Source organism: Blennius ocellaris, assembly GCF_963422515.1.
Source record: "Blennius ocellaris genome assembly, chromosome: 23".
NCBI lineage: Eukaryota > Metazoa > Chordata > Actinopteri > Blenniiformes > Blenniidae > Blennius > Blennius ocellaris.
Genome location: NC_137672.1, coordinates 15,256,355 through 15,283,398, shown reverse-complemented (window position 1 = coordinate 15,283,398; position 27,044 = coordinate 15,256,355). Strand labels below are relative to the sequence as shown.

Genomic DNA, 27,044 nt, shown 5'->3' with positions numbered 1-27,044 from the left:
AGTAAAAATGGTTTAAAAAAAGAAAAAGCTGAGAATGGCTACAACAAAGCTACTATTCTAAACTGCAGTCATGAAAGGGCAGGCGCATTTATTTATAGAACACCATTCAGACACAAGACAATTCACAAATCATCCACAAACATTCCCACCTCTCGTCACACAACCCCACAAGTCACGCTGTTCCGGGTACCTCTGAAAACAATGGACTTTCTCTGCGCATCCAACATAGAAATAATACATTTCTAGGTGAGTGGAGGAATGAAGTGCTTCACTGCGTCACTTCAAAAATTAATCCACGATTAATTTCAAGAAGCGATTTCCAACATCACGGTTGATTGTTAAAGGGATTAGAAACAAGGAGAATAAATAAGGTAAGAGCTTTATTAGATAAAGGTAATAAAATAAGTCTAGTGTTTATTCAAAAGCCTGTGCAAATACAAATGCTTTAAATCCTGATTTAAAAGACGATAGTGCCAGCATTCCTCAGGTGTTCGGGAAGTTTGTTCTTCGTGAATTTGAAATGTCATGAATGTACGCTGAGCATAACTAACATTACATTCTCTGTGATATTTTATGATTAAACGTGTTTTGTGGCTCCAGAAGAGTTTTATTTGGTGGAAAAGTTGCAGATGGTAAAGGTCGCAGACCCCTGACCTCAGACATGCAGGACAGTGGTTCTCTCCTGCAGGGTTGCTGTGACCCCCCTGGTTTAGAAACCCCCCTGCTACTCTCCTTTTCACAGCTGGCGAATTCCCTCGTGGAGAAAAAAAAGCTCTTCCTAATATTGTGACCTAATGCCATAATCGATCCTGGTGATCTGAGTTGATACGTGTGCGTGGGAGTGTGTGGTGACACCACCAGCTGAAATCACCGCTGCAGCACTGTTGCCTGCCTGCCTGCACGCCCATCCCCAGCTCCTGGCTGCTTTAAAAAAAAAAAAAAAACCTCCCTGCCTTTATCTCCTTTGCGAGGACACGGTGCACAATTTTAATCATAGAAAACCTGACCTCTCTTCCCTTATCCGCCGTGTTGCGGTGCACAATGTGGGGCGCGCGTGCCGAGCACACACACCGCTAATCCCCGGATGGATCCCGTGAGTGAGTAGGACCGTGATTTCTGGGACGGTGTTGCCGGGGGGAAGGAGGTGGCCGGGGGACCTGTTGGAAATGACAGCCGAGGAAGGCGGACTGACGGTCGGGGATCACAGTAACGGCGAAGGCAGGAGATAGCGGAGAAAATCACCTGGCGTTGAAGGGTGTGTGTGTGTGTGTGAGCGTGTGTGTGTGTGTGTGTCCAGCAGCTTTTAGCCTGAGAGCTAATAACATCCACGGGGATCTCGTAAGCTAACCCGAGTGGAGTGCATGTGGGTGTATGCATCTGTGTTTACGCGAGTGTGTGTGTACATGGATTTCAATGTATGTGTGGTGTGTGTACGTGTGTGTGTGTGTGGAGATGTAGTTCTTCTCCTCTCGCCTGTCACGTCAAAGCTAACATGCTAATTTGTCAACGCTGGTGTGGGCTAATAAATTAAATTAGCTGAGTTTGGGCGTGCCGACCTGACCACAAGTCGGCTCGTGTGGCAGCACGGAGGTTTTAACAGACACACGAAGGCGTCCCCGGATTGTTTTCTGTCGGTCGGAATTATCTCGTTACGTGTCCCGACAGCAGGCTGGCTAATTTGCGTTAGCTTAGCATGTAGAAGCCGACTGCTAATTGACCCAGTTTGAAGAGGGCAGAGGCCAATGTTGTCATTCCACTCCACCGAGCTTTGTTTACATTGGAACTTTTACCCCTTTAAACTTTCTGGGCCACGGTAGTCTTGCATTTTAAACCCTCCACGTCGTTACTATTTGATGTTTTATGTGTTGTTTCCATCTTCAATCCTCCACTTTATGCTAAAATCCTGTTAGCTGCTTGGTAAGTTACCCTAGTTTACAAGCAGGGGTGAATCATGAGAAAACAGACAAGGGCATAAATGTGAAGAAACCCCTTATGGTTATTGTATGCCTCTTTGTTGTTGTTTGCCTCTGTTTCTGTCATCATGTGTTCCTTCCCCTCCGTCTTTGGACAATTGATTGCATTTTTAAAAGTTGTTTGTGTCTTTAATAAGAGTTTGTTTTTGTCCCTTTAGAAGTTCTGTGAGTCTGTATTCGTATTTATAATTGTTAGTTTAATGCGTCAAAACTTTTGTTGTATTTTTGGGTGTTGGTTTATACAACAATGGTGATCGGAGCCAATGTTTTAAAAACTGCTCCCAAAGTGGAACTGAAAAGCTGCTACTGCCCATGCTTGTAAATAGTTTCTCTGCACTTGCATGTAATAGATGGACAATCACAATAATGGCCGGCCCCAGAGTGGTGTGATTTCCCATATTCTCCTGACACTTGGTAGTTTTATCATTGAGAGTCACCTGGAATAGTAATCCAACCTCATTGTCTGTCATCATGAATGTCTGTGTAGTGGCCCATCATTAAAACGACATCATTTTCAGCTGTCCAATGTCGACAGACGTTGCCATGTAAACACCAAAAAATTCTGAAATGAAAATGCAGAAACAAAGTTTTTTCACTTAAAACATTGTCGTGTAAATGTGGCCTACGGCTCCATATGGACATTTTACGTTTCATTTGTGATCCATGATTAAAGCTCAGCCCATTTTAGTTTTTATGCAGTTGATTGATGCAACATTTTATTTATTGTTGTCGTCTGGTAATTTCTGCTTCTCTATGTGTTTTTCTTTGGTTGATTTGTTTATGTTGATGTTCATTTTTGATAACATTTAGTTTTGTGTCTGTGTGTTTGACGTTTCCTGCTGGAGTTTTGCTTTATTGCCATCATTTTACATTCTGGGGTGGTCATTTTGTCTCTCGGTGGTCATTTTGTATTTATTTGTCTTGTTTTCTATGTTTCATTTTGTGTTTTTGAGTATTTCTTCATTTGCTTTTTCTAAAGAAAAATATTTTTCTTTGTAATCACATTGCATATATTTGTAGTTTTCTTTCTCCGTGTAATGATTTTTGCCTCATTAGTGGTCATTTGAGGCTTTTGTGTGTTTGTCTGGGTGCAATTGTCATACTTTTGTGTTTGCTTGGCGTCCCATTTTCTGTCAATTGCAACTCATTGACTTGTAATTTTTGCTGTCTTCATTTCTCTTTTTATGTCTACCAACTACAGCTCAGATACCATATCAATCTGTTCTCCAAAGCTTTTATGAGGTGTACTTGGGTTGCAGATTAAGAAAGAGCTTTGTAGCTGCAAAGTAATGCTCCTTATTCCCACTTTAGTGGTTCTCTGATGTCATATGTTCTTTTGCAAGTGGCCCTCAAATGTCTCATGATTCACACGGGGCTTTAGCGAACAAGGCCAGCATTATGCAGAAGTGAAAACATGAAGGCTAAGCAACACTAAATCGGTATAAACATACAGTCTGCTGCTCATTGCGCCCTGTAAACAAATCAATTGGAGCCCTGTGTTTTGTTCTTGGCTGCTAAATACTAACCCTCAAAAGCCATTAGTCATCGGTTCCACTGTGGCAGCAGAGGTCATCCCTCAGTTTAGTCGCGACAGGGGTGCGCCGTCATGTTCGAAGACCCCTGAAAAAACCCATAATCATCTTTGTGGTCTCTCGCTCTATCGGCAGGGTTGTAGCAATGGAGTCCCTGATGAGCGCGGTGGCTCCGCGCTCCCCAGCCCCCGCCAAGAAGCTGTCTGAGGTGGACTTCCGGTCAGGGACCACGCTGGACCAGCTGTCAGCACAGGTGTCGGAGCTGGTGGTGGTGGAGCAGGGGGAGTTCGGAGACCAGACGGCCTTAGAAGTCCACACGGCCAAGGACTTCATCTTCAACATGCTCGGTAAACATGCTAATTTCAGTTGCATTATGTTCCTTGAGGGACAAACCAACAGTGGGCTATAGGCAGGGTATACACCGCACAGATTGCCAGTTCAACACAGGACAAACACACACACTTGCTGTTGAGTCACCAATTAACCTCAATTGCATGTTTTAGGACTTTGGGAGGAAACGGGCAGGAACACCTGAACCAAACCAACAGTAAACATGTTAACACTAATCGGGGATGAAAAGGTGCAGTTAGAATCAGAGTGTGTGTGTGTGTGTGTGTGTGTGTGTGTGTGTGTGTGTGTGTGTGTGTGTGTGTGTGTGTGTGTGTGTGTGTGTGTGTGTGTGTGTGTGTGTGTGTTGTCGTGGCGTCACCTTAACCTAATCAAAGTGCTGCTCTAGTGAGGATGGGGAACCGGTTTTGACATGCTCAGGTGAACAGATGAATCAAAACACAATTTGTCTTTGGATATGGCAGTCCATTTATTGATCATTAGATTACACAGTCGATTCCTCTCACCGGCTATTCAGCCCAATACTGAATTACATGGAGCTGAAGAGGAGACAAGAAAAGTTGGAGCTGGAAACGGAGATGGCAGCTTCTTATGTTAAAGTAGAAGGGTCAAAGCTTGTCAAATAAAAATGGACACGGGATGAAATGTATATATGGAGTAGTGAGGCTGGATGACGGGAATCTAAACCCGTCATGTTGTCAGTTGAATAATGGATGTTAACCACATGTTACAGGTGTGGAATAGTATGCATGTATTGCATGGAGTTAAAATGACTCTGACTCTCCTTCACGCTGGTTGTGAATACAAAGCTGCATGATGCTGATTACTTCCACACTTTTGCACTTTGTGCCACACTTTTCCAAAATTAACATTTTCATATGTTGCACATTGCTGATCTGCAGTATTTCTACCTTTTTAGTTTTAATTCTGGAAATTATTCACACATTAAATTTGTTAAGATGAAAGTGATAAATCTGAAAAGTTAAACTTGTAGAAGGTATTTTATCCCCCATTCTTTCGGTATAAATAGTTGGACTTTTTTCTTTCTGACCTGCGTCAGTGTGGTTGGTATAAAGCTGATCAGCATGTGATAAAGCGCAGCTTGTTTTATTAGAGGCCTTCTGCTCACCTGGATTGGTCTTGTTTTATCTCGTTTTCCTCTTGACAACAGTCCACAGACTCTCTGCGGCATTCAGCTCAGTACGGTCAGAGATGGAGTGTTTAGATGGAAGTCCGATTGGAAAAGTAAATCTTGACGCAGCTTGTCAGCCGACAGAGGCAGCTCTAAAACCTTTCTTGTGTAGTTCTTGTATACTCAGGTGAGACTCTTCTGATGCCACCTGTGACAATGTGAGCTTGGGACTTGTCCATTTTCTTGACACCTCTATATGAGTGCTGGCTCTTGATGTTCTGTCTCCAGCCTCACTCCTTATGAAACTCCCACGCATTCTTGAATGCTCGACTATTGTCCTCAAGTGCCTGCGTTGCAGCACTCTGAACAGCAGGTCTTTTACTAATCATCTCCTCTTGCTTACCTTCACATGGAGCCTTTCAGAGAGAGTGTGACGAACTGTCCACTCTGCAGTTTTTCCACATGATCGCGTGTTGCGCTGAAAGTTTTTCAGTCTGTATACTTTTGAAATGCTGCTTTTTTTACGACATCCCATCTTTTCTTAGCAAGCGAGATGTATTTCTGAGCCCCGGACAGACCTTTTAGACGGCAACATACTTCAGGAGCGGCCCGATTCCCCTCGGACACTGTTTGACACATTGTCACCTGGACTCTGCCCGGTACAATCACAGTGTGATCTGTGCTGGCACTCGCCATGCTTTTTATGTGACACACTGATGAGAGACGTCAGCTTCATGCATAATGACATGTACTCTATCTGCAGTGTCATGCTGGCCGTGTTAGAATTACAGCCACTGACATTTAGAGGATCTGGAACACAGAATTTGTTTTTGCTTTTTTTCAAAGTCCCATTTGTTTTTTTGTGGATTTGGCTTATTGACATGGTTTGAATGTTGCTTTGCTCTTGAGTTATATGTCTGTATAAGGTTTACAGAAATGTATTGTATATCAGAAGCATATGGTTTGATTTTTTTAAGAGACTTTTAAACACACAAATACTTATTTGTGTATAAAATTGTATGACACTTGTCATTGTTGAACCTCCCCCCGGTTTCACGCAGTTATGGGCAAATCCCACGGCTTAAATTTCTTTCCTATTTTATCGCCTTGTAAAAAAAAAAAAAAATAATCCTCTGATTCTTTGTTCGGTTTTTTTTTGTCCAATGATTTCTTGCGTCTGCACGATACTGTGGTTGTCATCGTTGCAGAAGGGGAATGGATGTGATCATGGAAGAGTGAGGGGCAAAGGGGACTGGCACGTTTATTGACAACAGCTGGCGCCACCTCGGGCAGCAGAGCCATTTAACTGTCATGGTGGAGGTTTTAGCCACACTGCTTCAACACCAATAAAAAGCTGCAGCTGCACCAGAGCCCAGAGGTGGCTGCAGGACTAAAGGAACCCTTGGAGGCTTTTAGAAGTTCCAGTGCAATTAGAAAGAAGTGTGAAATGTGTTAGTCGGAATTCTTTGTGGGAACAGACGTAATCAGCCAAAACCATCCTTTCATGGGCTGATTGACCCATCCAACCACTCTTTCCCTGCAATCTGTCGCATTTTCTTTAAACTTTGTAAGATTGCAGCAATTCTGTCCAAAAAGACAAATCTAGATCTCATGTAAATGTGAAGGAGATGCACACATTTAATTTGGTCATACATGGTGGAGTATATATAATCAGAGGAACTGCTGAACTCTCCCGACAGTGACGGAATAATCTTGGCACATTCTCAGTCATACATTTGGTTTCTCTTACCAGTGTGGTAGATTCATCTGCGTTACAGTGGTCAGTAAGGATGCTTTCACTCCTGCCGCTGAGTGTGAAACAATTCCGTTTTGTGACCTTTGGTGCAGCAGTGAAGGTGCGAACATGCCAAAACAGCAGCTCAGAGACCGACCAGCAGAGAAAGTCTCCAGCCAAACTGATGCTCAGTGAATGTAGAATAAAAGTGACATCAGGGCGCCTTGTTTACTCACAATTTTGAGCTAAAAAGCCTCCTGAGCCCCATCAGATATCCATTGTGGCAACTATGTGAACTACTACTATTTGACCAAAGTATTTGTACAAGCATGGTGAGAAAAATACCAACTACAAACGGAGACCATCAAGAAGCCATAAACGGTTGTTTATGCAGTGTTTAACAGCTCTTTGTAATCGTCACACATAAAATCCAAGAAATATGTGTGGAATACATCAGAGTGCATGATACGCTTAATAAAATTGGAAACGATGTTGCAGAAAAGGGAAAATGTTTCTGTGATTCTACGAGCTGCACTAAGTACTTGAGGGAATGTTGGTTATAGCCACATGAACATGCCAGCTGTTACTGGCGTTGATGTGCTCAGTAGTTATGAAAACACGCCGACAGTTTTCATACCTTTTGGACAAAAATGGTTAAAGTAAGTGAAACACCAATAAGTATATATCACATATACATTTTTGTATGTAAAATCATCCTGAATCTGTCGCGAAGAGCTCGTTGGGAGTTTTTAGATGTATGGGTGCCACAAGAGCGAGAACGGAGATCAATATCTCTTCCACATTCTTTTCCACTCGATCAGTCGTGAAAACAATACGAGCGACGAGTGGGAACGATGCAAACAATGTGGTTGAGTTTCAAATACGTGATCTCCGGTGGTTTGGAATCCGTTGCAATGTGTACATTCCTTTCTAATTGAAGAACATTCTTGAGTTATCATCGTGCACGGCTCCAGTCTGTCTGCTGCCTTCATTGCACACACACACACACACACACACACACACACACACACACACACACACACACACCGGCGAGGGATCGAGTTCGCCCCAAAGCTCCACTGCTGTTTCTCTAAAAGAGGAAATGTCTTCCTTCATCCAATAGGTGGCACTCTCCCCCCTCCCAGCCGTCATCTCTCATGACACCCGAAGGAATCAAAGCACGTTTGGGCAGCGTCCTTAACACTTTCGGGCGTGTGTTTGTGTGTCCTCTTGTCAGTGTTCAGAGAAACTTGTTCAGAGCTTCTCCCCCCCTACTTCCTAGAATACCATCCTTTTTTGCTATTCCTGTTAAATCAGGGGCTCAATTGACTCGCATCTGTGTTTCAAGGCTTCTCCCTCCTCCGCTGAGGGCTGCTCACCTGGGAGGAAATCGCACCGATCAAAACAGAACTCTGCTCATTCCACTCTTTTTTTTTTTTTTTAGCATATCGCCGCACACAGGCAGACACTTCGGTTTTCTTCGAATGCTGGTGACTCCTCTTTGCTCCCACTCAGCCTTGGTTGAGAATCTCCTGATAACTTTTTTAAGAATTTTTTTTTTTTTTTTAACATTTTATTTTAAGCTGCTTTTGGCTGCGTAATCACCGACGGTATGCAGTTCCTCACCGCCTGCTGTGACGGCTCCCAACTGTGTGGAGAGAGAGAGAGAGAGAGAGAGAGAGAGAGAGAGAGAGGAAAAGACGAAAAAAAGAAGTTTGGCACTTTGAATAGATAGACGGTTTGCATTGGATTCGAGAAATCTAAAGTTAAGCATGCGGTGGTAGGCACATTAGCAGCGCTCTGCCTCTCGAGGCCCAATGGGAGCTGGAGGGGGGGTGTGGGGGGGGGCAAATAGGATCCTCTTGATGGAACGACCTTGTTGCAGCGTACTGAGCCACTGTTGGAGGCTCTGCTGCATAGGTGTGCGGATGCCAAACCCGAGGGGGTTTCGCCTCTGTTTTTGCCAGGCTTTTCTAAAGTTTGAGCTGTGCGGGGAACCCCGCGGGGCTTTGCACACTGTCAGGGAAAAAAAAAACAGAGGAGATTACACACGCGCACATCGTGTGCACCAAGTGATTTTTCTCCACAGTCTGACAAATCCAAGAGGAGGCTCTTATTTACCCAGTGTGGTGGGGACTACCATGTGTATCTTTTTGGAAAACAGTCCTACTGACTGCAGGAATAGCTCCACATTTACTCATTTAAGTTCAGGAGAAACTTAAAAAAATAACCTGGCATGTTGAAGAGCTTTTCTGTAATTGCAGGGATAAAACTTTTTTTTTTTCTGAGAAGGTGATGATGACCATAAGTGATCCCTTAACAATCCATAATACTTTCACAGTGGATGTCCCTAATGATGCAATCTTCAGTGGGTATTCAAACCCCAGTCACAAGCCTGATGCTGCAGTGTCTCGGGCACTCTTGCCGTATGCCAGATCTTGACTTTTCCACCCCGCTTCCATTGCCGCGATCTCTACCACTTGCCTTTACACAAGGCATCTTGCGTCAGCCCCTCATTTACCACCATCCTTCATACTTAGACACTTGACAGCGTGCACATTCGGGTGTGAGCGGTGATAACTGAAGGCGGTGAAGACTGAGACGGCTGATCAGTGCGTCTGCCAGTTTATTCTCCGTCAGGTGAGTCAAAAGTTCAAGTCTGGCTGTGATGAATAATGGAAGAGATAAACAAAAACGAGACGGAGGTTGTTTTGTGGTTGAGTGAAGCTCAAGGAGGAACTTTCCCAGATGCAAAATGAGAGACTCGACACCTCTTGACATGAGTCAATGAGATTTTAAAGTATAAATACCGTTTACAAACAGGTTTATTTTTATGAGTTGTTGGGAGAACATTATTATGTTTATTTGTCAAATTGATTTACTGCTCGCGACACGTGTGGTCTAACCCCATTTAAACAGGACATTTAACAAATTCTGAAAGGTAACATCGCAGTTGTGCATGGCAATAATAATCCAAAGATGCTTTTGAAAATGGATATTTCTTTTCCTCAGACTAGACCAGTGGTGCTTTTAGGAACATGCTTTGTTGGAAGTGATATTCTTCCTCAACCGCATGGCTGAGCTCTTGGGATTTCTGGGAACACTCCTTGAATCCGTCTTCGACACGCATTTTATTCAAGTCAGGACTGCAGGTTGGAGCCCAACCAAGCTCACACTCGGCAAAGGGCATGGAATCCCGGGAAATGTCACTCTTATCACATTGCTAACACTTGGGGCAATTTGAAGTCGCTAATCAACCAAACAGGCATGTCTTCCGAGGAAACTGGAAAACCTGGAGAATGCCCATATAGTGTATGGGGTAATGTGCCAACTGTACACAGAAATCCCCCATGTGTAACCCCCCCCCCAAGGATTACACATGAGTTGTACATACTATAAGCTGACTTGGTGCAAAAGTGATTCGGTTCTGCCTTCTCCAACAAAACTTCATAACAACCAAGCACAGGGAGACGTCTACAATGTGAAAAGTACAGGGTTATGGGACATGTTTCCCAATCAGAGCCACTATTTGTCTATTAGTTAAAAACAGAAACATTTATTGACCTGGAGCTGTTCAACATTTGAAGAGCGGTTGCAATAGAATGTCATAGGCATTTTGATTTAAAGATTACTCCACTTGATATGTTGTTGTCACCGGAAAAACAGTTTTACATTTTGGCGAAACAGCCAGTGGCTATTATAGAACAATATTTGATATTTAAAGCTCCTGAAGCAGCTTAGCATAACATTCAAAGTAGCCTTGTATGCAGGAATCTTTGGTGTGATATAGAGTCATAGGGAATCTCACCTTTTGCTTAGGGTTCAAGAGGTTAATGCACTTTCTTTGGCCTTATGTGTATGGTGCATCTATTTCCCCGGCAGCCGGTGAAGGTCTTGCCATGATTAGGAAAGTGTGCCAAGGTTTGTTTGAATTTACTCTTCACTGTAATTATCCCGGGATTAGAGAAGACTGTGAGCTTTGGAGTATAATTCTGAGACCGGCTTATTTCCTTATCGTCATTTCGCCTTTTTTTCCACAGTCATTCAGGCGGCATCAAAACATCCAAGTCAGAGCGCTTTTTCTTTTCTCACTGAATATAGGGTCGATTTTATGTGGAACTGAATTTCTTCCCTGTTTATTTTTTCCTAAACACAATACAGTACACATTCTTTTTTTTGTTGTGGACTTGAATAACATATTGGGTGATGTTTATCTTATAGACCAACAACTTTATCCCTCAGGAAGGTGAGTTAGATTTTGTAATTAAACTACATGCACATGTGCGCAGAGAACAAAACGCTATAAACATTAACAATGAGAGTACACAGACATCTGTATGGAGAGACAGCAAAGTTAGATCACTATTAAGGGCCTGAGCCTCCATCTTCTATAGTCAATAAGAAAGACCGCATGTACAAATAAGCCGTTGCTAATTTACCAACGCTCACGGCCTCTCTTTGTAGACGCTAAGTTAACAATTCAGCCTGCAACCGAAACACGTCGTAGTATCTCTTGCCGCAGACATCAGTTCACATTAGGCATCGTCTTTCATGATACCTAATTCTTTTCCGACTTGTTGTATTTGTCGTGTTAAAAAGTGTTTTGACAGGACATGACACTATCTGCCATCCTGCTCGGTGTAATAAGCGAGGCTGACGTAAGGATTTTGGCTCCTTCATAATCACACTTTTAAGTACTCCGGAGGCAGTGAGGGAGGAATACGTTTGGTGGTTGCTGTCAGCTGATAACGGCATGTTGCGAGCAGAGTGCAGCTGTGTGGCTCTGCCACACTCTTTTAAAGAGATCATGTTTTACCACACACCTCCGTCACAAGCGTTCCAATCCATTTGAAACATGTCAGAATGTGCGCGGAAACGTCGGACTGACTGAAAGATAAGTCGCCATTGATTTCAAACAATGAATAATTAATATGCATTTTATCTGCTAATTACGGTCTTCGGTAAATTAATTTGTACTCTTGCTGAATGATTAAACGGCCACACTTTGCTCTTCACTTGAAAATGACACGTTCAAATGACATTTTTGCCAAACATGATTGATAAAACTTCTGTGTTGAATTCCAATGTGGCCCTATTTCTCAAAATGAGATGGAAGTGATCAAGGCTTACTGAAAATGTCCACAAAGAGAAGTAAAACAACTAAAATGAGACATTTAAGGGTCCTAAAAAGCTTGAAAAAGAGATACAAAGTCACCAAATTGACCAGGTACTGACTTGACGTTAAGGCAAAGTTCCTCCCATCAACAGAAATGCTAAACAGTCTAAACTGTGTCGGCTAGACTTTACGCATCCACATAAATACTGACTAAAATAATCAGAAAGATGATCCGTGTCAGGAGGATCATTCCCGTAATGCTTTGCACTGTGACACGCTTCACGTAGAAGCCCGCCACTATTAGATATAAATTGTTAGCGTTTCATGCATTTGATAATTTTGTCTTTTGAGTCTCTCGTCTATCTTTGCAAGTCTTTAATTTTTAACAAGCTGTGTTGTCTCTCGCTTCGCCACCACAGAATGTTCCTTCTCCAAAGTATGTGGAGTGACGTAACAGACATCTACACACATCCTGGTCAGTGGGAATCCATTTCCAGCTGCCGTTAGACAGATTCACACCACCTCCTTTTGATCCAATCACAGCTTCAATTGGAAATGGCATCTGATCAAATGGAAGGATTTACATTTCACAATTTGAATTGGATTTATGTTGAAATGAAGTGCTCACGGTCCATGTAACTGCTGCTGCTGAGCACCAAAGCCACCTCAAACTGCATTCTCCATCCATAGAAACTCATGTGAAATAACTAGTATCCAAAATTATGTGAAAAATATCTATACAGATTAAGAATTAAATTGTCTGTCATTCAGGTCACCTACGTTTGTATGAAAAAGTCTTTCATAGTCCCTGTTTTTGAACATATTGACCTTGTTTCTTTATCTATTCATTCTGTTCATAATAAAGAATACTGTTAAATGTTGGCTCATATCATCTTCAATGGACCAATGATTTTGACATCTCCATTGTAATTATAACCACACCTTGCCGACCCACTACAATATACCCCAATAACCCCTTCTCGTTTACCTTTAGTGGATCTGAACCAACATGAAGTGTTGCGTTACATAGTGACATAGTTAACGCGGCATTTAATTGATTTCAATGGCAAGCTCATCACATCTCTTGCCACGGTTCAGTCAGAAAATCAGAAGTCTACATCAGCCTTTGGTTCAGTCTCCCAGGATGAGGCCGCACTGCTGTCCCGAAATGTAAAAGTAAAACCGCAGGGACCTTTTTTTTTCTTTTTTTCCTTTTCTTTTCTTTTCTTTTTTCTTTTAGAAGGTAATTGCCTGCCATTTAGCAGGACACGGTGTCACAGCGTCGCTGGCATCAAAGCGACAACGAGGAGCGGGGAAGATAGCGGCATCTTCTCGCGTCCCCCCCCCCCCCTCTCTCTCGGCAGGTGCTTCACTGGCAGCGCCTGCCATAACTCTCAGCGTCTCGCCTCAACGCTTTCACACACACAAACACCTGGCCCAATGATCTGAGACAACCCCTCCAATCGGATTCAATCAGAACGTCTCCATTCCTCCGCCTCCTCTAAAAGACCCATTTCAGAGCTAATCTCCTGCTTGGATATGAATTCATAAACAGCGAGGCGGCAGAGAGGCTCACCTTTCAGCGGCGGGGTTGTCTGGGATTAATCCTGCTATTAGTGCGCAAGGTGAGGCTGCGAGAAGTGTCTGTTGAAAAGCACCGATAACATCCGGTCGAGACTATATTAGTCAGGAGTCGTGTGCAGTGGATCGAATGGTTTCTTTTGGGAAGTGCCTGCAATTTTAGATAATTCCTACGGCGCGGCTGTGTTCCAGTTCTATTGTCGAAAGGGGGGAAAAAAAGGAGGTCACACTGAGGTTGGAGCAGCTCAACGAGAGCTGTGCTTCTTGTTTTGACATCCTCTCCTACGAGCTGCACCGCAACAAGGTGCCCTGAAGTGTGAACACTGATCGAGTCACTGTTAATCTCACCAAAGCGTCGTTTGAAATGCTGATTCTACGACTGAAGAATCGATGGGGGAGTTTTAAAAGAAAGAGGTTCAACGACCCAGCGGGGAACACAGCTGGAAGTTATAGTTTGAACACTGAGACTAATCATGAATGCGGAATTACTACTTGGACCGTTTAATATAAATGTTGTTATTCAGAACTAGTATTTTTGGCTGCTGCAACACATTTGTTCATGAGCTTCATTATTGAGATAGTTGCGTATTTACCAGTAATTGTAACTGCCGTGAGAATTGTTAAAAGAAGTCACAAGAAGTCACAACCAAATTGGATACCAAAACATGACTTACTGATTTTCTCTGTTGTGTCTTTATTAGGTAGTCTTTTTGATTTAAAAAGAAAAAAAGAAGAAGAAAGTAAAAACATGAAATGTAAAACATCAATGCAGTCTTCAGAAAGATCGCTGGTGCAGCAGTCCCTTTGGTGGACACATCTACAGTGCAAACAGCCTGCTTGCATGCACATTAACCTAATGTTTATTCTGTTAATTAATCTTTTAAATTCAGTTGATCTTGACAAAATGGGTTGCGAAAAGTTTGTGAAAAGTTTTCCTTTAAAAATACTGTGACACGGAAGAGAATGCAGTTTTCATAGAGGACCACTAGTGGCTGCTGTTTTGCTTTTGTAAGGAAAACACACATACGTTCACCGGTTATTACGCTATAAACTGGAGGCCGCCATTGTCGTTATTATCCAAGATGTTTCAGTGCGCCTCAAATGAAAGCCACACACAATTTTGTTTTCCATGCCATGCAAAGTGGGTCTGCATGAGCCCAGATAGTTTGTTTTGCTATACAATAAATGCATGCCTGCTAGTGTGATGGATTATACAGTCAGTCTGTAAGGCCATCTTCTACAGGGCCATACGATTACTCAAACCGAGGAGTTGATGAAGTCAAAGGTCGTGTCCCTTGGGTTTGCTCTTTCTCAGATTTTACAAAGAAACTGCAGACTATGTACATGTCCACTTGTCTATTTACAATATTTACTAATAAATGGACCAGGAGCTTCCACTGCAGTGAGGTGCATTGTAAGACATCTCATGGGAAACATTGGAACTGCTTGTTAAAGCCTAACTGTGGCAGCTCGCAAGGTGCAATGGTTGACCTTGAGTGTTGGTTTGCTGCTTGGCAGCTTTGTGTTGATGAAACCGTTGTAGAAAATAACTCCTCCCAGCTAACAAAGTAAACTTTTAAAACGTTAAAAGCATAAATTGTTTGTGGTAGATACACATGAAAGTACATTTCTGTTTGTGGGGCCACTCTGTCCCGCCGTCTTTAAAAGGAATTGCTTCTGTGCAGTTTTGTTACAGCGCAGTGACTCGTTTCTTTCCGTCGGTGAACATTCATCACCGTTGCGCCGCCAAGTTGCCGGTGGTCACGTCGTCCCCCGGACCCCGAACGTCTGTGACACACCGCTACCATTCATCTGTGAAGCTCTATATGTTTTCACTTGTTATCATGCCATATCCTCGTGACTATTTTTCTCTGCCATGTTTTTCCAGTGCTATTTTCTTTTTCAACTACGTTCAACAGGCTGTTGGTAATTTGTTGCCTTGCTATTTACCCAACTGTCTGTGAAGGTCGACATGCGAATTAAAAAAGTAAATTATTCTGTAGCTGAACAGCAGGCCTACTTCCAGCAACTGGAACACATCATTTTTTTTTCTTCTTCTTCAGGCTCTGGGTGAAACTAAATGTACCCGACTGTGGGAAGCTAAACCTCACTTTGAACTTCAAGGGTATTTGGGAACATTCAAAAGTTTTGTAATTTAATTTGAACTTTGACGATTCTTGGGAGTAAGTGATGCTTCTATGAAGTCATGGACAAGAAACACTGCTATGAGAAGCTTGAAGGTGTTTCAGATTACCCAAGTAACTATTAAGATGCACCAGACCAGGAAGAGCACACATGGTACAATCTCAAAATAATAGTGGGGAACAAAAAAAATCAACAAGCACCTCCTCATCTGAAGGGTCCATATTTAGAATTTGGTGGACTATTCAAATCTTTATTAGTATGTCTGTTGATGCACATCGCTTTTTAATGGAGGTCTAACAAGGGCCTGGCGTGCTCACTACATCGTTTTCTGAGTGTCTGCCATTTCTATGTAAATAGAAAAAAAATACAGTTTTCAAAGGCAAATGCGAAAATGCAAAAAGCCACCGACGTCAAATTAAGTTAGGTGAACAGTAAGTGGAGAATGAATTGGTGAAGTCCTTGATTAAATGTCCTTGGGAGCACAGGCGTCGTCATGCTTGTAGTTAGTGCATAAAATGAGACGAAATGCAAATTCTCCAGTTTAGGTTCCTACTGCCATCATGCAGTCTAATCACGCGGGTATGATTAGTATAGATCATGTGCAAAAATCCTATTAAGCACTTTTTAAAACTAAATGTACAAGAGTGTTTTTACTGGCTTTATCTCCATCCGACATGATGGTGCAGCCTATTTTCATTTCATTTTTTTTCCCCCCCATCATTCAGTTTCAAACCATTTTCTTTTCCCCACGATGGCGTGCAAAAGTCACTGGCTTATTTAGAGGAATCCCATTTTCCAGAGAGAATTACCCAGCTATTTCTGGAGTCCCATCAAAGTCGAGGTGTGTGACGGAATATTCTCACTCCGCGATGACTGAGTATGTCTTTCCCATGTCGCCGCCGCTCTGCTTCAGGCTTTTTCAGGTTGCTTTTCACTTTGTACTGTCTTTATTTTGGGGTATTTGGAGACTTTAATATAGAAAACCAGGTAGTCCCATTGAGATGGTGTGTTTTTAAGGAGGGACCTGGCCGAGGTAACAGCGAGTATATAGTTGCATCTTTTAGACAAACGGTCATTTTTAACATGCACAGAGCCTGTTTAGCATGCGAGTCCATACCGCATTGACCCCATTCAATCAGCATGTTGTATTATAACACCGTTATGGTTCGAGTCGTAGATTAACTCCTGAGACGGCTGATAAAATTGGACTCGTGCACAAATGAATTATGTATTGATTTTGATGTCACAGCAAAGTCGTTTGTTTTTTTTTATGGCTTTTTTATTACTTAATTTCTTTATTACGTAGGTGATTAACTGAAAGGGTGGCTGAATATATTGAAAAGAAAACCTTATTCTGTGTGTATTTTAATTTCTCTCTCAAAGTTTGGTCCTTGTTTCACTGTAATCTACAAACGGCTAAAGTCCACGAAATGTAGCCATGCTTAAGAATGGTATTACTCACGATTAGTCATTCCAGGGTGCTTTTAAGATGCAACCAAGAAGCGTCAGAGCACAACATCAGCATGAGCGTCTCAAGAATCCCACAAAGACATTAAAGAGCACTGAGGTGTATATCTTAGCTTCGATTGGGTTTTGAGGATTAACCCTGAATCACTCTGAAAGTGTTCATGAAGTTACTTTCAAACATAAAAATTTTAATTAGTATTAAACATTGACATTTAAAAAGCTCGTGTTAAAATTTGTGACCGCATTCAACTTCATTGTTATGCACAATTCTAAAGGCGCACCCCCCCCCTCTGCTCTCAGACGTGTTTATTGCACCCAGCCACAAGGGGGCAGTCAAAACATACTGTTGTCACATCGTCCCAAAACACACATTGAGGGTTGGGGGGATTTACTATGCAAAGTTTAGATGTTGTGCATTTCTCCGGGTGCTCCGGGTCCAAATGCCACATGCCTGAAATGAATTGATTGTAAAAAAATGTTTTTATCTTTACTTCCATTCTGGGCTCAGGAATAACTACTTTTGAGTTTTACGGCCAAATATGAGGTGGTACATTACAGTCTTGACTGTATTTTGTCTTTTTGTTTGTTTCTTCCTCAAGTTCTTAATCAGCCACATTCCTTCCTCTCGTTTGTATTACTGCTCCTGTCAAGCAGAATCTGAAAAAAATGTTGCGCTTGTTTACGCAAGACCGCAAACAATAAGATTTTTCTTTTTAACAAAATATGTGCATGTTAGTTTAAAGAATATAAGGCTCATTCTCAGAGAATAAATTACCAATTTGTAGAGAAACTCCCCTATTTTCTGGTGCGTTTCTCCTGCTGTTCTGGTAATCACCACTGTGGAAGAGGGATTTTGGGGAATGATTTATTCATGTTACAATCAGATATTGGCTTTTTGCCCCACAGCCTCATACTGAGGATAGTTTAAAGGCTGGGATACCTGCTTGATTGCTCTTTGATTGCACCACACACAACTGTCAACCTTAAAAGTACTGTGATGGTTGTTTCTGTAGTAAGACTATGTCATTTAAAATCCCAGAGTCACTTGGCTTTAGCCTTGAAGAAGCTCCGCATGAAAAACTTCACTATAATAGAAGGCTCCATTCAAAGGCATTTCATTTTACAGGATTAGGTAAAATCCATGGCTGTGAAAGCTTTGAGTCGCTGTTCGCATGCTGTGTGGCGTCTATAGGCACATGTGCCAAAGCATCTTCAAGCCCAGTGAAGTTCTGTCCGGTTGTCAATTTTTCAAGTTTGGATTAAAAAGTAGATTGTGTGTTTTGGAAGAACCTTAAACTTCCTGCTGCCAGCGTGCAGACTTGGGAGGCTTCGCTAATTGATGCAAGTTTTTCTCTCTCTCTCTCTGTGCGCCTCTCTAACTGAAGATAAGATGCTCTTTTTTTCCCCCCCTCTTTCATCACAGTGTTCCTCCTCCTAGTCTATTTTATCCAATTTATCAGTGGGAGATAAAAACCCAAACAAATCAGAGGAGCTGCTGCTTGAGAATCGTTGCCCTTTGGCTGGTGTCTGATCTGGTCCTCACTCTGACACGTCTCTTCCTTTTTCTTCTGCGCTTTCATCTGCATTTCGCCATTTCTGCTTTTTGTCCGTCTCGCCAGCCTCACAAATCTTCATTATCGTTCGGGTCAAACTCAGTTTTTCCAAGTCCCAGGCACAAACTGTAACCGCCGAGCAAAGATGAGTTCAGCATGATGCACTTTTCACAACAAAAAGTTGTGAATCATTAACATGGTATTGACTGTCGACAGGCCAATTCTGAGCATGAATATGAAGTTTCAAAGCCGAGCCGTCACATTCTTCTCGCTGATTGCTCCCCTTGTGGTGTCGTTGGATAATGTGCTTTATAATGTTCTTTTCGAAGCACCAGTGAGTTCTTTTAACTCCATGTTTGATCCGTGTTCATTTCCTCCCCCCCTCCCTCTACGTTTTCCCTGCTCTGCCTTATCATGTCAGGCTGCCAAGAATTTTTGAATATGCTTCATTTAACTCTATATATCCTCATTACCTTGTTGTGATTTATTTATGTGACATGAGTTCTGTAAGTAGCACTTTTAAGCATTAAATGGGACGGAGAAAAAAAAAAATCAAATCATTCAACCATTCATCATTTATTCCTGCTTCAACTAACTTAAGGCAACCGAGCCTGACGGGGGGAAAACTGCTCCAATGAGCGAAAGACCACAACACTGATCCAACGGCAGAGTTACAGTCTACTTGTCTTCCCCACCGAGCCAAAACTGGTGTCCAGTTGTGTTTTCAAGGCCTCAATTGGACACAAAAAGCCACAATTCAAGTTTTTGGACATCGCATGGATGTCTTGTCTGGAAGTCACATGAACGTTAATTAAAAATTCCACCAGCAATCAAATCTACATTAACAGGCACAAAATAACCTCTTAACACGCATCAGCAAACCAACAATTGACACCAAACATGCATGACCATCACAATTGGAAAAAAAGGTCACAATAATAATAATAATAATAATAATACAATAAGGGCTGGGTGATATGGCCTCAAATCAATATCACCATATATTGAGCAGTTCACCTCCATAACCATAAATGGATGATAATTACTCCACTGCGGAAAAAAAAAGGTTTGGCCACTAGGTGTGGCAGTTATGTTGGTAGTATGACTCTCCTGGACCTATTTATTGCCACTTTAAATATTTTGAAATGATTACAGTTTATTAATGAGGAATACAACCAGTGTTTTGAAAATCAGTTCTGGCCTTCAGTTGCTTTTTTTTTTCTTTCAGTCCAGGGCTGCGGCTCCTATGAGCCCAGAGCCTGCAGAGTATGTGACACAGCTAAGTAGCCATAAAGGGATTTGAAAGCTTGAGCTTCACTCATATACTGTTCAGATATGAGAAGGAAGAATGCATTTTCATAAGCTGGAAGACGGCGGCGCTGCCAAGCCTCAAAATCTTAGTAAAAGAACATGCCAAGATTTTCACCTGAGTGCTTGTGGATTTTTTTTGACACATCCAACTTCCCGTTGAAGGTGTTGTCATCCGCCCAGATTTCAGCAAGTCGCTCATCAAAATCTAAAATCACACTCTGAAAATTGTCAAGTACCAATAATATGTTGAGGCTGAACACCGACAAAACTGATATTTCATGAAGATGAGTAATTAAGATGAAAAGCGTATTGTAGAGAATGAAGTGAAAAGGTGAGAACAATGACTTTCAGTGGGAAGTCTTGATGATTAGGCGAAGAAATTTCATTATTTTTAGTGTCTTAATCTTAAGAATCCGTCACAAATGGCGAGAACAAAATAATGCGTCAGGAATAGCGCAAATGGTGAGAATGTGTAAATGGTGCGAACAAATTAGAATTGTTTAGAATAAATAATCCTTCCAAAAAGGCAGATGTTGCACATGTTTAGAATCAATATTTTAAGAATAATGTGGAAATGAATCACATTTTGTATAAAATTATTTTCTTTTATAATTTAATTGAATAATATTGAGGCTTATCTTCATATAAATATCAACAAATGTAAAATAGCAGAAGTTCCCTGCAAATATACACGATTTCCCCCCCCTCACATTCTCCCCCTGTTGTGAATTTTTGCTGAGCCGTATTAATTTTCTTGCTCACCCTTCCCTTCCAGGCTTAGTCCAGAAGGTTGACCAGCGCCTCCCGGTGGCCAACGAGTACCTGCTGCTGTCCGGCGGGGCCCGCGAGGGCGTCCTGGACCTCAACCCCGAGGACCTGGGCGACTACGCCCGGGGGGCCGACTTCGACCTGGACTTCACGCTGCTGGTGCCCGCCCTGAAGCTCCACGACCGCAACCAGCCCGTCACGCTGGACATGCGCCACTCGCCACCCTGCCACTCGTGGCTCAGCCTGCGCCTCTGCGACTCCAACGTCCTGTCCCGCTGGAGCATCTGCTGCCAGGAGGAGAACGGCCTGCCCCCGGAGGACGACGACGAGGAAGAGGGGGAGATGGGTGAGTGGAAGAAGTAAAAGATTGGAGGGGCAAGAAAACAATGGCGGGTTCTTTTAAGCACGAGTTAACAACGGAGAGACGAGTGAAGCCGTGTGGAAAAAAAAAACAGCGATTGGGGAGCCGGAGCTCGAGCGGTCTGGGATGGGATTGAATTTTTATTCCGTCTTCAGGTAATTTGATGCATGATGTTGCGGGGAAGCGCAGGCCTGTTCTTTATCCTTCCTCGTAAGGCAATCCCGCCCCGTGAAATAAACACTGAAACATTTATGAGGGTAACTTAACAATGGAAACGCAGGCTCTCGGCGCATCGTTCCGCCACGCCGGCCTTTCACATGAATCTTTTTAAATTGGAGAACAAGCTTTGTGTATTTTCTCACAATATGTCGCACAATCTTCTCATGTAAGGACGTGATTGAGCTTCGGTTCGACAGCAAAATGCCATCGAAAGGTTACGAAGAGGGCAAAACTGAAATGAGTTTGCAGTTTCTAGTGTGGAAGAAGAAGAAGAAGGAAAAAAAACAAATCTATTTTTCATGGGACCTCAAAGTCTTCAAGTGCCTGCAGTACTTTCAGGAGTTGGTGTCCTTTGAGACCCTGAAACTTCTGAGCAGTAGAGAGATGATGTATTGATTGTTGTGTTTAGCCACAACTGTGAGATCGGGACGCTGTACCAGACTGATGTGAAGCTGCTCGGCAGATTGCACAGAAAGCAATAAATAGAAAATCCCGATTTAGTGCAGCGGCTCTGATTGAGGACCTGCGAGATTTTAAACCAAGTTCGTTGAAGGTTTTGATATGTTGTTCTATTCAAGCTGTTTGCTGAAACAAACAAGTCAAAATCAGGTTTTAACAGAAGAAAACCCCTTGTCGTCCGATTATTTGGAGCAATGACACGTTTCACTAATGAGCTCCTCACTGAGATTCAATGAGCCCCTACTCATTTCCAAATGTATGTTTCAACCCTCCACTTATTTGTACGAAGGCAAGAAAGGTCAAACAGCGTTTCCGGCCCGAATTACAATATTGCAATTTTAACTGACCTCATGTCTAATTATTTTTTATATAGCTTTTACCCCAAACATGTGCTTTGAAGTGATCCATCCATCCATCTTCTGAGTGAGTGTACAGCCTGGAGACATTCAAGTCTGTTCAAAATAATATTCCAATTATTAATTGAAACAAATGAGAGCTCTACTTCTTTTGTTCTACAACTTTCACCTTTTTGTTTAATGGATTCAGCTTGAAGTCATTCCAGTCGCATATGTACAACTATCATCAGAAACCTGAAGTAAGAGAAATGCGTCACTTTATTGAGAACAAACACTTTGTTTATGACTACTTATATTCTATTTAGATTTAGAGGCATGACGGGGACTTTGTAAGAAACACTTGGATATGAATGGATGACTGGTTCACTCAGATTTCAGCACGATGCATTCACACAACAATTCTTTTATGAAATTGTTTAGTTTTCTAAGAACCAGCAGGGCTAAAACAGCTATACTTCATCTCCCCTGTCTCTTTCTAAAGGTGCTAAACTTTCTTTCTCCTACTTTTCTTGCTCTCGATAGGAGTACAGTAAAGTCTCCTCGTTTAAAGTGCAGCAAACCAATTGAAGCGGCGGACGAGTGTATAGAAATATCCATTCATCATGTGCCCTCCTCCCGGCTCAGGTAAAGGCTCCATCCCCTCCCTGGGCTCCCCTCAGTCTCTGGACGGGTGCTACTTCTCCCCCTCATTAGTGACGGACTGGTTCTGGGGGGTTGTGAGCGAGGCGGTGGACGAGCTGCGGCGCAGCCCCCAGAGAGGCATCCCGACCCCGGAGCGACTGGAGAAGAATGGACCCCTCACCACCATCATCCTTCAGGTACCGACGCCGAAATGATGACAAACCGCCGCCCGGCGGGCTTGTTGTGTTCCAAATCAATACGCCTTTCGGAGTTGTGCTTAAAAAATTTCTCACTTTAAGAGGACATTTATTGGAGAGAAATCAATACGGCGGGGGATTTGCCGCGAGACGTTGAAATCATTTTCCTCTCTCCCCCTGCAGGCGGGCTCCAGCCGGGTGCTGTACGACCTGCTGCCGGTGGTGTCGTTCCGGGGCTGGCCCGCCGTGGCCCAGGGCTGGCTGACGGCCAACCACTTCTGGGACGGCAAGATCACGGAGGAGGAGGCCATCTCTGGCTTCTACCTGCTGCCCTGCTGCTCGCCGCTTGGCGGTCGGCCCGACAGGGAGTGGAGGCTGGCCTTCTCCCGCAGCGAGGTGAGGGCCACCGTCAGAAGTGGTTCAGGAAAAAGTTAAGATTAAAAAAAAAAAAGGTTGGAATCCATTGATTACAACCATGGATTTAACATAATTGAAAATCGCAAGATGACTAATCAAATATTAACAGTGAGATATTTTATCTGCCTGGATGAATTTAATGACTTTAGCTTCTGAAGTGAGAGGCAAAAAAAACAGAATGGAAATGGATTGATTTAGTTTCTGAAGAGTTCTCAGTTCTTTCTCCCTTTAGTTTTGGTGACACAAGGTGGCTTGAAGTCTTTTCAGAAATGTTGATGGCCTGTTCTTTTTAAACAGAATAAAGTTTGGCTCTATTCTTCTCAACAAAGTCAGATCTTACAAAAAAAATGCAATCTGGAGTGTAAAAACTTTTAAGTATTATATTGAATGAAGCGTTCACGTACCACTCATGACTTGTGCTCTTATATCATATTGTATGCCTTTTATTAGAAATTGACTGTGTCCTCTTCACTACCTCAGTGTCATTACATTGGACATCATGGCCATTTGTTTGTGCTTCACCTCACTTGATCTTCCTTCCTATACATGTTGCTTACACAGGTGGTTTTCCATGTCTACTTTTGATACATTTGAAACGATAAGATTACTTCGGATGTACGTTGCTGTAATCTGGCACACATGTTGACATTTCCCCAGAATTCACTTCATTCACCTCATGAGATGTGAGACGCTACACTTGGCGTTCTCAGCTGCGGTTTGTCTTGATCCTGTTCCGACTTGAATCGTTGTTCCCGTCTCCAGGTCCAGCTGAAGAAGTGCATCCCGTTCCCCATGGCGCAGGCGTTCCAAGCGGCCAAAGCCGTCCTGTCTCGCATCCTGGCCCGCCCCCGGACGGGCCTCAGCCTCTACCACCTGCGCACGCTGCTCTTCTGGGCGTGCGACCGGCTCCCCACCGCCTACCTGTCGTGCCCCGACGGCGACACGCCGGGCCGCCTCCTCCTGGGCCTCCTGGACGACCTGGCCCACTGCATCCTGGGCAAAAACTGCCCCAACTACTTCCTGCCCCAGTGCAACATGCTGGAGCACCTCACCGACGGCCAGGCGCTGCTGGTGGCCCGCAAGCTCGCCCACGTGCGCTCGGACCCCAGCGAGCACCTGCGCGCCGCCCTGGACCAGGCGCAGCAGGCGGGCCAGCTGAAGAAGGAGCTCACGGGGACGTCCAACGGCCACGGCTCGCCGGGGCATCAGCCGGCCAACGGCATCATCTCGCCGTCGGAGGACAAGCTGGCGCAGCGGCTGCAGCAGCTGGTCACCGAGAACCCCGGGAAATCCATATCGGTCTTCCTCAACCCGGACGACGTCACCAGGCCGCATTTTCGCATCGACGACAAGTTCTACTGAGGTTGAGGACGCAAAAGTGAGAGGGTTGACGTCGGAGGGCGCGGGGGGGGGGGAGGGAATCAGCCGGCTGTTTCCCCCCTCCAGAACGCCACGCCGGCGTCCTTGTTGACTCAACCTTAACAAGCACAGCGGGCAAAACCGCGCCGCTCGACTTTAAAACCAAAAAACACATTTCCTACGAGTGACCGAACCGACGTTGAATTTTTTTTTTTTCTCCCAAACGTCGCCCGACAGACACGATGTCACCGAGCTGCTGCCCTCTGCTAACGAGCTGGCCTTAATGAGACTCATCAGCTGGTGCTACAAAGACGAGGGCCGGCTTCACTTGTGTGAAAGGATTAAAAAAAACAAAAAAAAAACAACAACGTTTAGATGGAACACAGCGTGTGTGAGTGTGTGTGTGTGGTTTCGTGTGTGAGTGTGAGCGTACATTTCCGCCTGAAGGTTTCCACACTTCATGTCTAAAGACAGCGGGAGAAAAGCTTCTTGATTGCTGCGTTTCTTCCTCGTTTTTTTTTTTTTTTCCCCTCTCTATTTCAGATCAGAGTGTACGATGGCTGATTTCGAAGGGGGAAAACAAGGTGTGGCTGATGTAACTGAATGTAATGTGAGGAGATCCGCCGAGTCTCTGAACAAAGAGTCTCGTCTCTCTTTCAACTACATTTTTAGCCCTTTTCTTTTCCCGCCCCCAGATCCTCGCGCCTGGATTTGTGGCGGCTTTTCCACTATTTTTGTCCCAATCTCTCTCAGGTATGCACAACCTTGTTTTGATGTCTGTGGTTCCCTTTTCGAAAAGTCTTTACTGGCATTTCATGCCGCTTACATTTCAAGGGGGTGTTGGAATGTACCAAAGAGCTCCCATTTGATCGACGCGTTTCAATAGATCTCTCAACGTCTGACTTCGGCGCAAATCGACGAGTCTTCTGATTGATGGTCAGAATGTTCATATTTCCGTTAAAAGTCCCGGTCACACCAGTGTCAAAAATCTTTCGTATTGTCTTTTTGTCATTGGCGACTGTAGTTTCTGCCCACTCTCTTTAGAATCCTCTCATTGCCACCGTTTTCTGAAATGATTCAATCAACAGAGCCTTGTAATTTCACACCAGCTTCATGCTACTGCATCTGGAGCAGGCCTCCACTTTAAAAAAAGAAGAAAAAAAAACGCCAGTATATCAGCTTACCACAGTTTTTTTTCCCCACAATATTTCATGTATTCATAGCCAGATCTTGAGAATCAAATCTTACCTTTGTAATGTTACTTTGTCCTGCAACAGATCACTTTGAAGAACAGCAGTGGATTTTATCTCCAATCTCTAAGCTAAACACTCCGGAAAGGCGGAAACCTTTGAAATGAAAGCCACAGGCGGTTTACACAATCTGCTTTTGGTTTTGTCTTTGACGTATGTCGATCTAATGAAGTCTCTCGTCTCCCCAAAACCCAATGAGGGTTTGAGTACCAGATGAATCGACGACTGACCTGATTGTATAATCGGGAATCTGGGATTAGGTTACATGTCAGCGGTTACAAATCGTTAAATGTGCATTGCAATATTATGGGCAGGGGAAAATAGAGTAACTTTCCACTGTTTTACACTGATATCAAGGTGTTTATGTGATATTGGACTCTTCCAGTGTTCTTTTCCCAGTTCCAGCTCTGGTGTGAGCGGGCTTTCAAACGTTGAAGAGGTCAAACGGGATAAAAGCATCCAGATTGAGTCATGATAACAGTATTATTAGGTTATTGACTCTGCACAGTGTCCACTTCATTGATCCAGTGCTATGGTCCTCCCAGTGTCTGCAGGCTTCAGTCAGATCAGCAGTCAGCTGTTGGGTACAACGGTTGCAACTACACGCGAGTTCCTTCACTGTCAAAAACTGCCTTCAAAAGTACAACTATATCTTCAGTAAACATCTGTTGGCTTTCTCCTGTCGAGACTTCCAGCTTAGTGTCTTTCATTGTGTTTTGAAGACCGGCTTCTGACTTCACTGCTTCTGATAATTGTCCGCCGTCTACCTCTGCTTGGTTGGTCTTCTTTAATGAGCTTCCCGCGCTTGCATGTGCGGCGCGTTTGGCGAGGGACGAACCTCGCAGCGGGACGCAGACAGAAACCCAGATGCTGCCCGCCAAGCTCTCCCATCAGCGGGGACGTGTCGGCCACCAGGCCAACTTGTCGTCAAGGAGGGGGGGGGGATGAAAATAGAGGCGTAACTTCCGCTGGTTTCTGATTCTATTTTCCTCCATCTCATTTCAGTTTGTCTTTCTTTTAGTCCTGGGGAGTTCCTCGAGCCACAAAAAGCTCTTCAAATGCGCTCCTCCTCCAAAACGAGGTTCACACTCCTGCAGCGCCACTCAGCTGATTCGATCACGATCCGGTAAAACGCTGCGGCGGA

At 43.6% G+C, this 27,044-nt stretch overlaps 1 protein-coding gene across 1 annotated transcript; it reads left to right on the top strand.

Moving 5' to 3' along the window:
• Positions 1–1,129: 1,129 nt before the first annotated feature.
• On the top strand, positions 1,130–27,021 carry tmem102 (transmembrane protein 102). Its single transcript, XM_080519253.1, has 6 exons — positions 1,130–1,255; positions 3,641–3,852; positions 20,669–21,007; positions 22,681–22,874; positions 23,058–23,270; positions 24,054–27,021. The coding sequence occupies exons 2-6, from the start codon at positions 3,651–3,653 to the stop codon at positions 24,651–24,653; spliced, it is 1,548 nt and encodes a 515-aa protein (XP_080375379.1). The 5' UTR covers positions 1,130–1,255; positions 3,641–3,650; the 3' UTR covers positions 24,654–27,021.
• Positions 27,022–27,044: the final 23 nt, after the last annotated feature.

Coding starts and splice junctions, on each gene's coding strand:
- tmem102 (XM_080519253.1), top strand. CDS start 3,651: ATGGAGTCCCTGATGAGCGCGGTGGCTCCGCGCTCCCCAGCCCCCGCC. Junction 3,853..20,668: donor CTTCATCTTCAACATGCTCG/GTAAACATGCTA, acceptor CTTCCCTTCCAG/GCTTAGTCCAGAAGGTTGAC. Junction 22,875..23,057: donor TCACCACCATCATCCTTCAG/GTACCGACGCCG, acceptor CTCCCCCTGCAG/GCGGGCTCCAGCCGGGTGCT.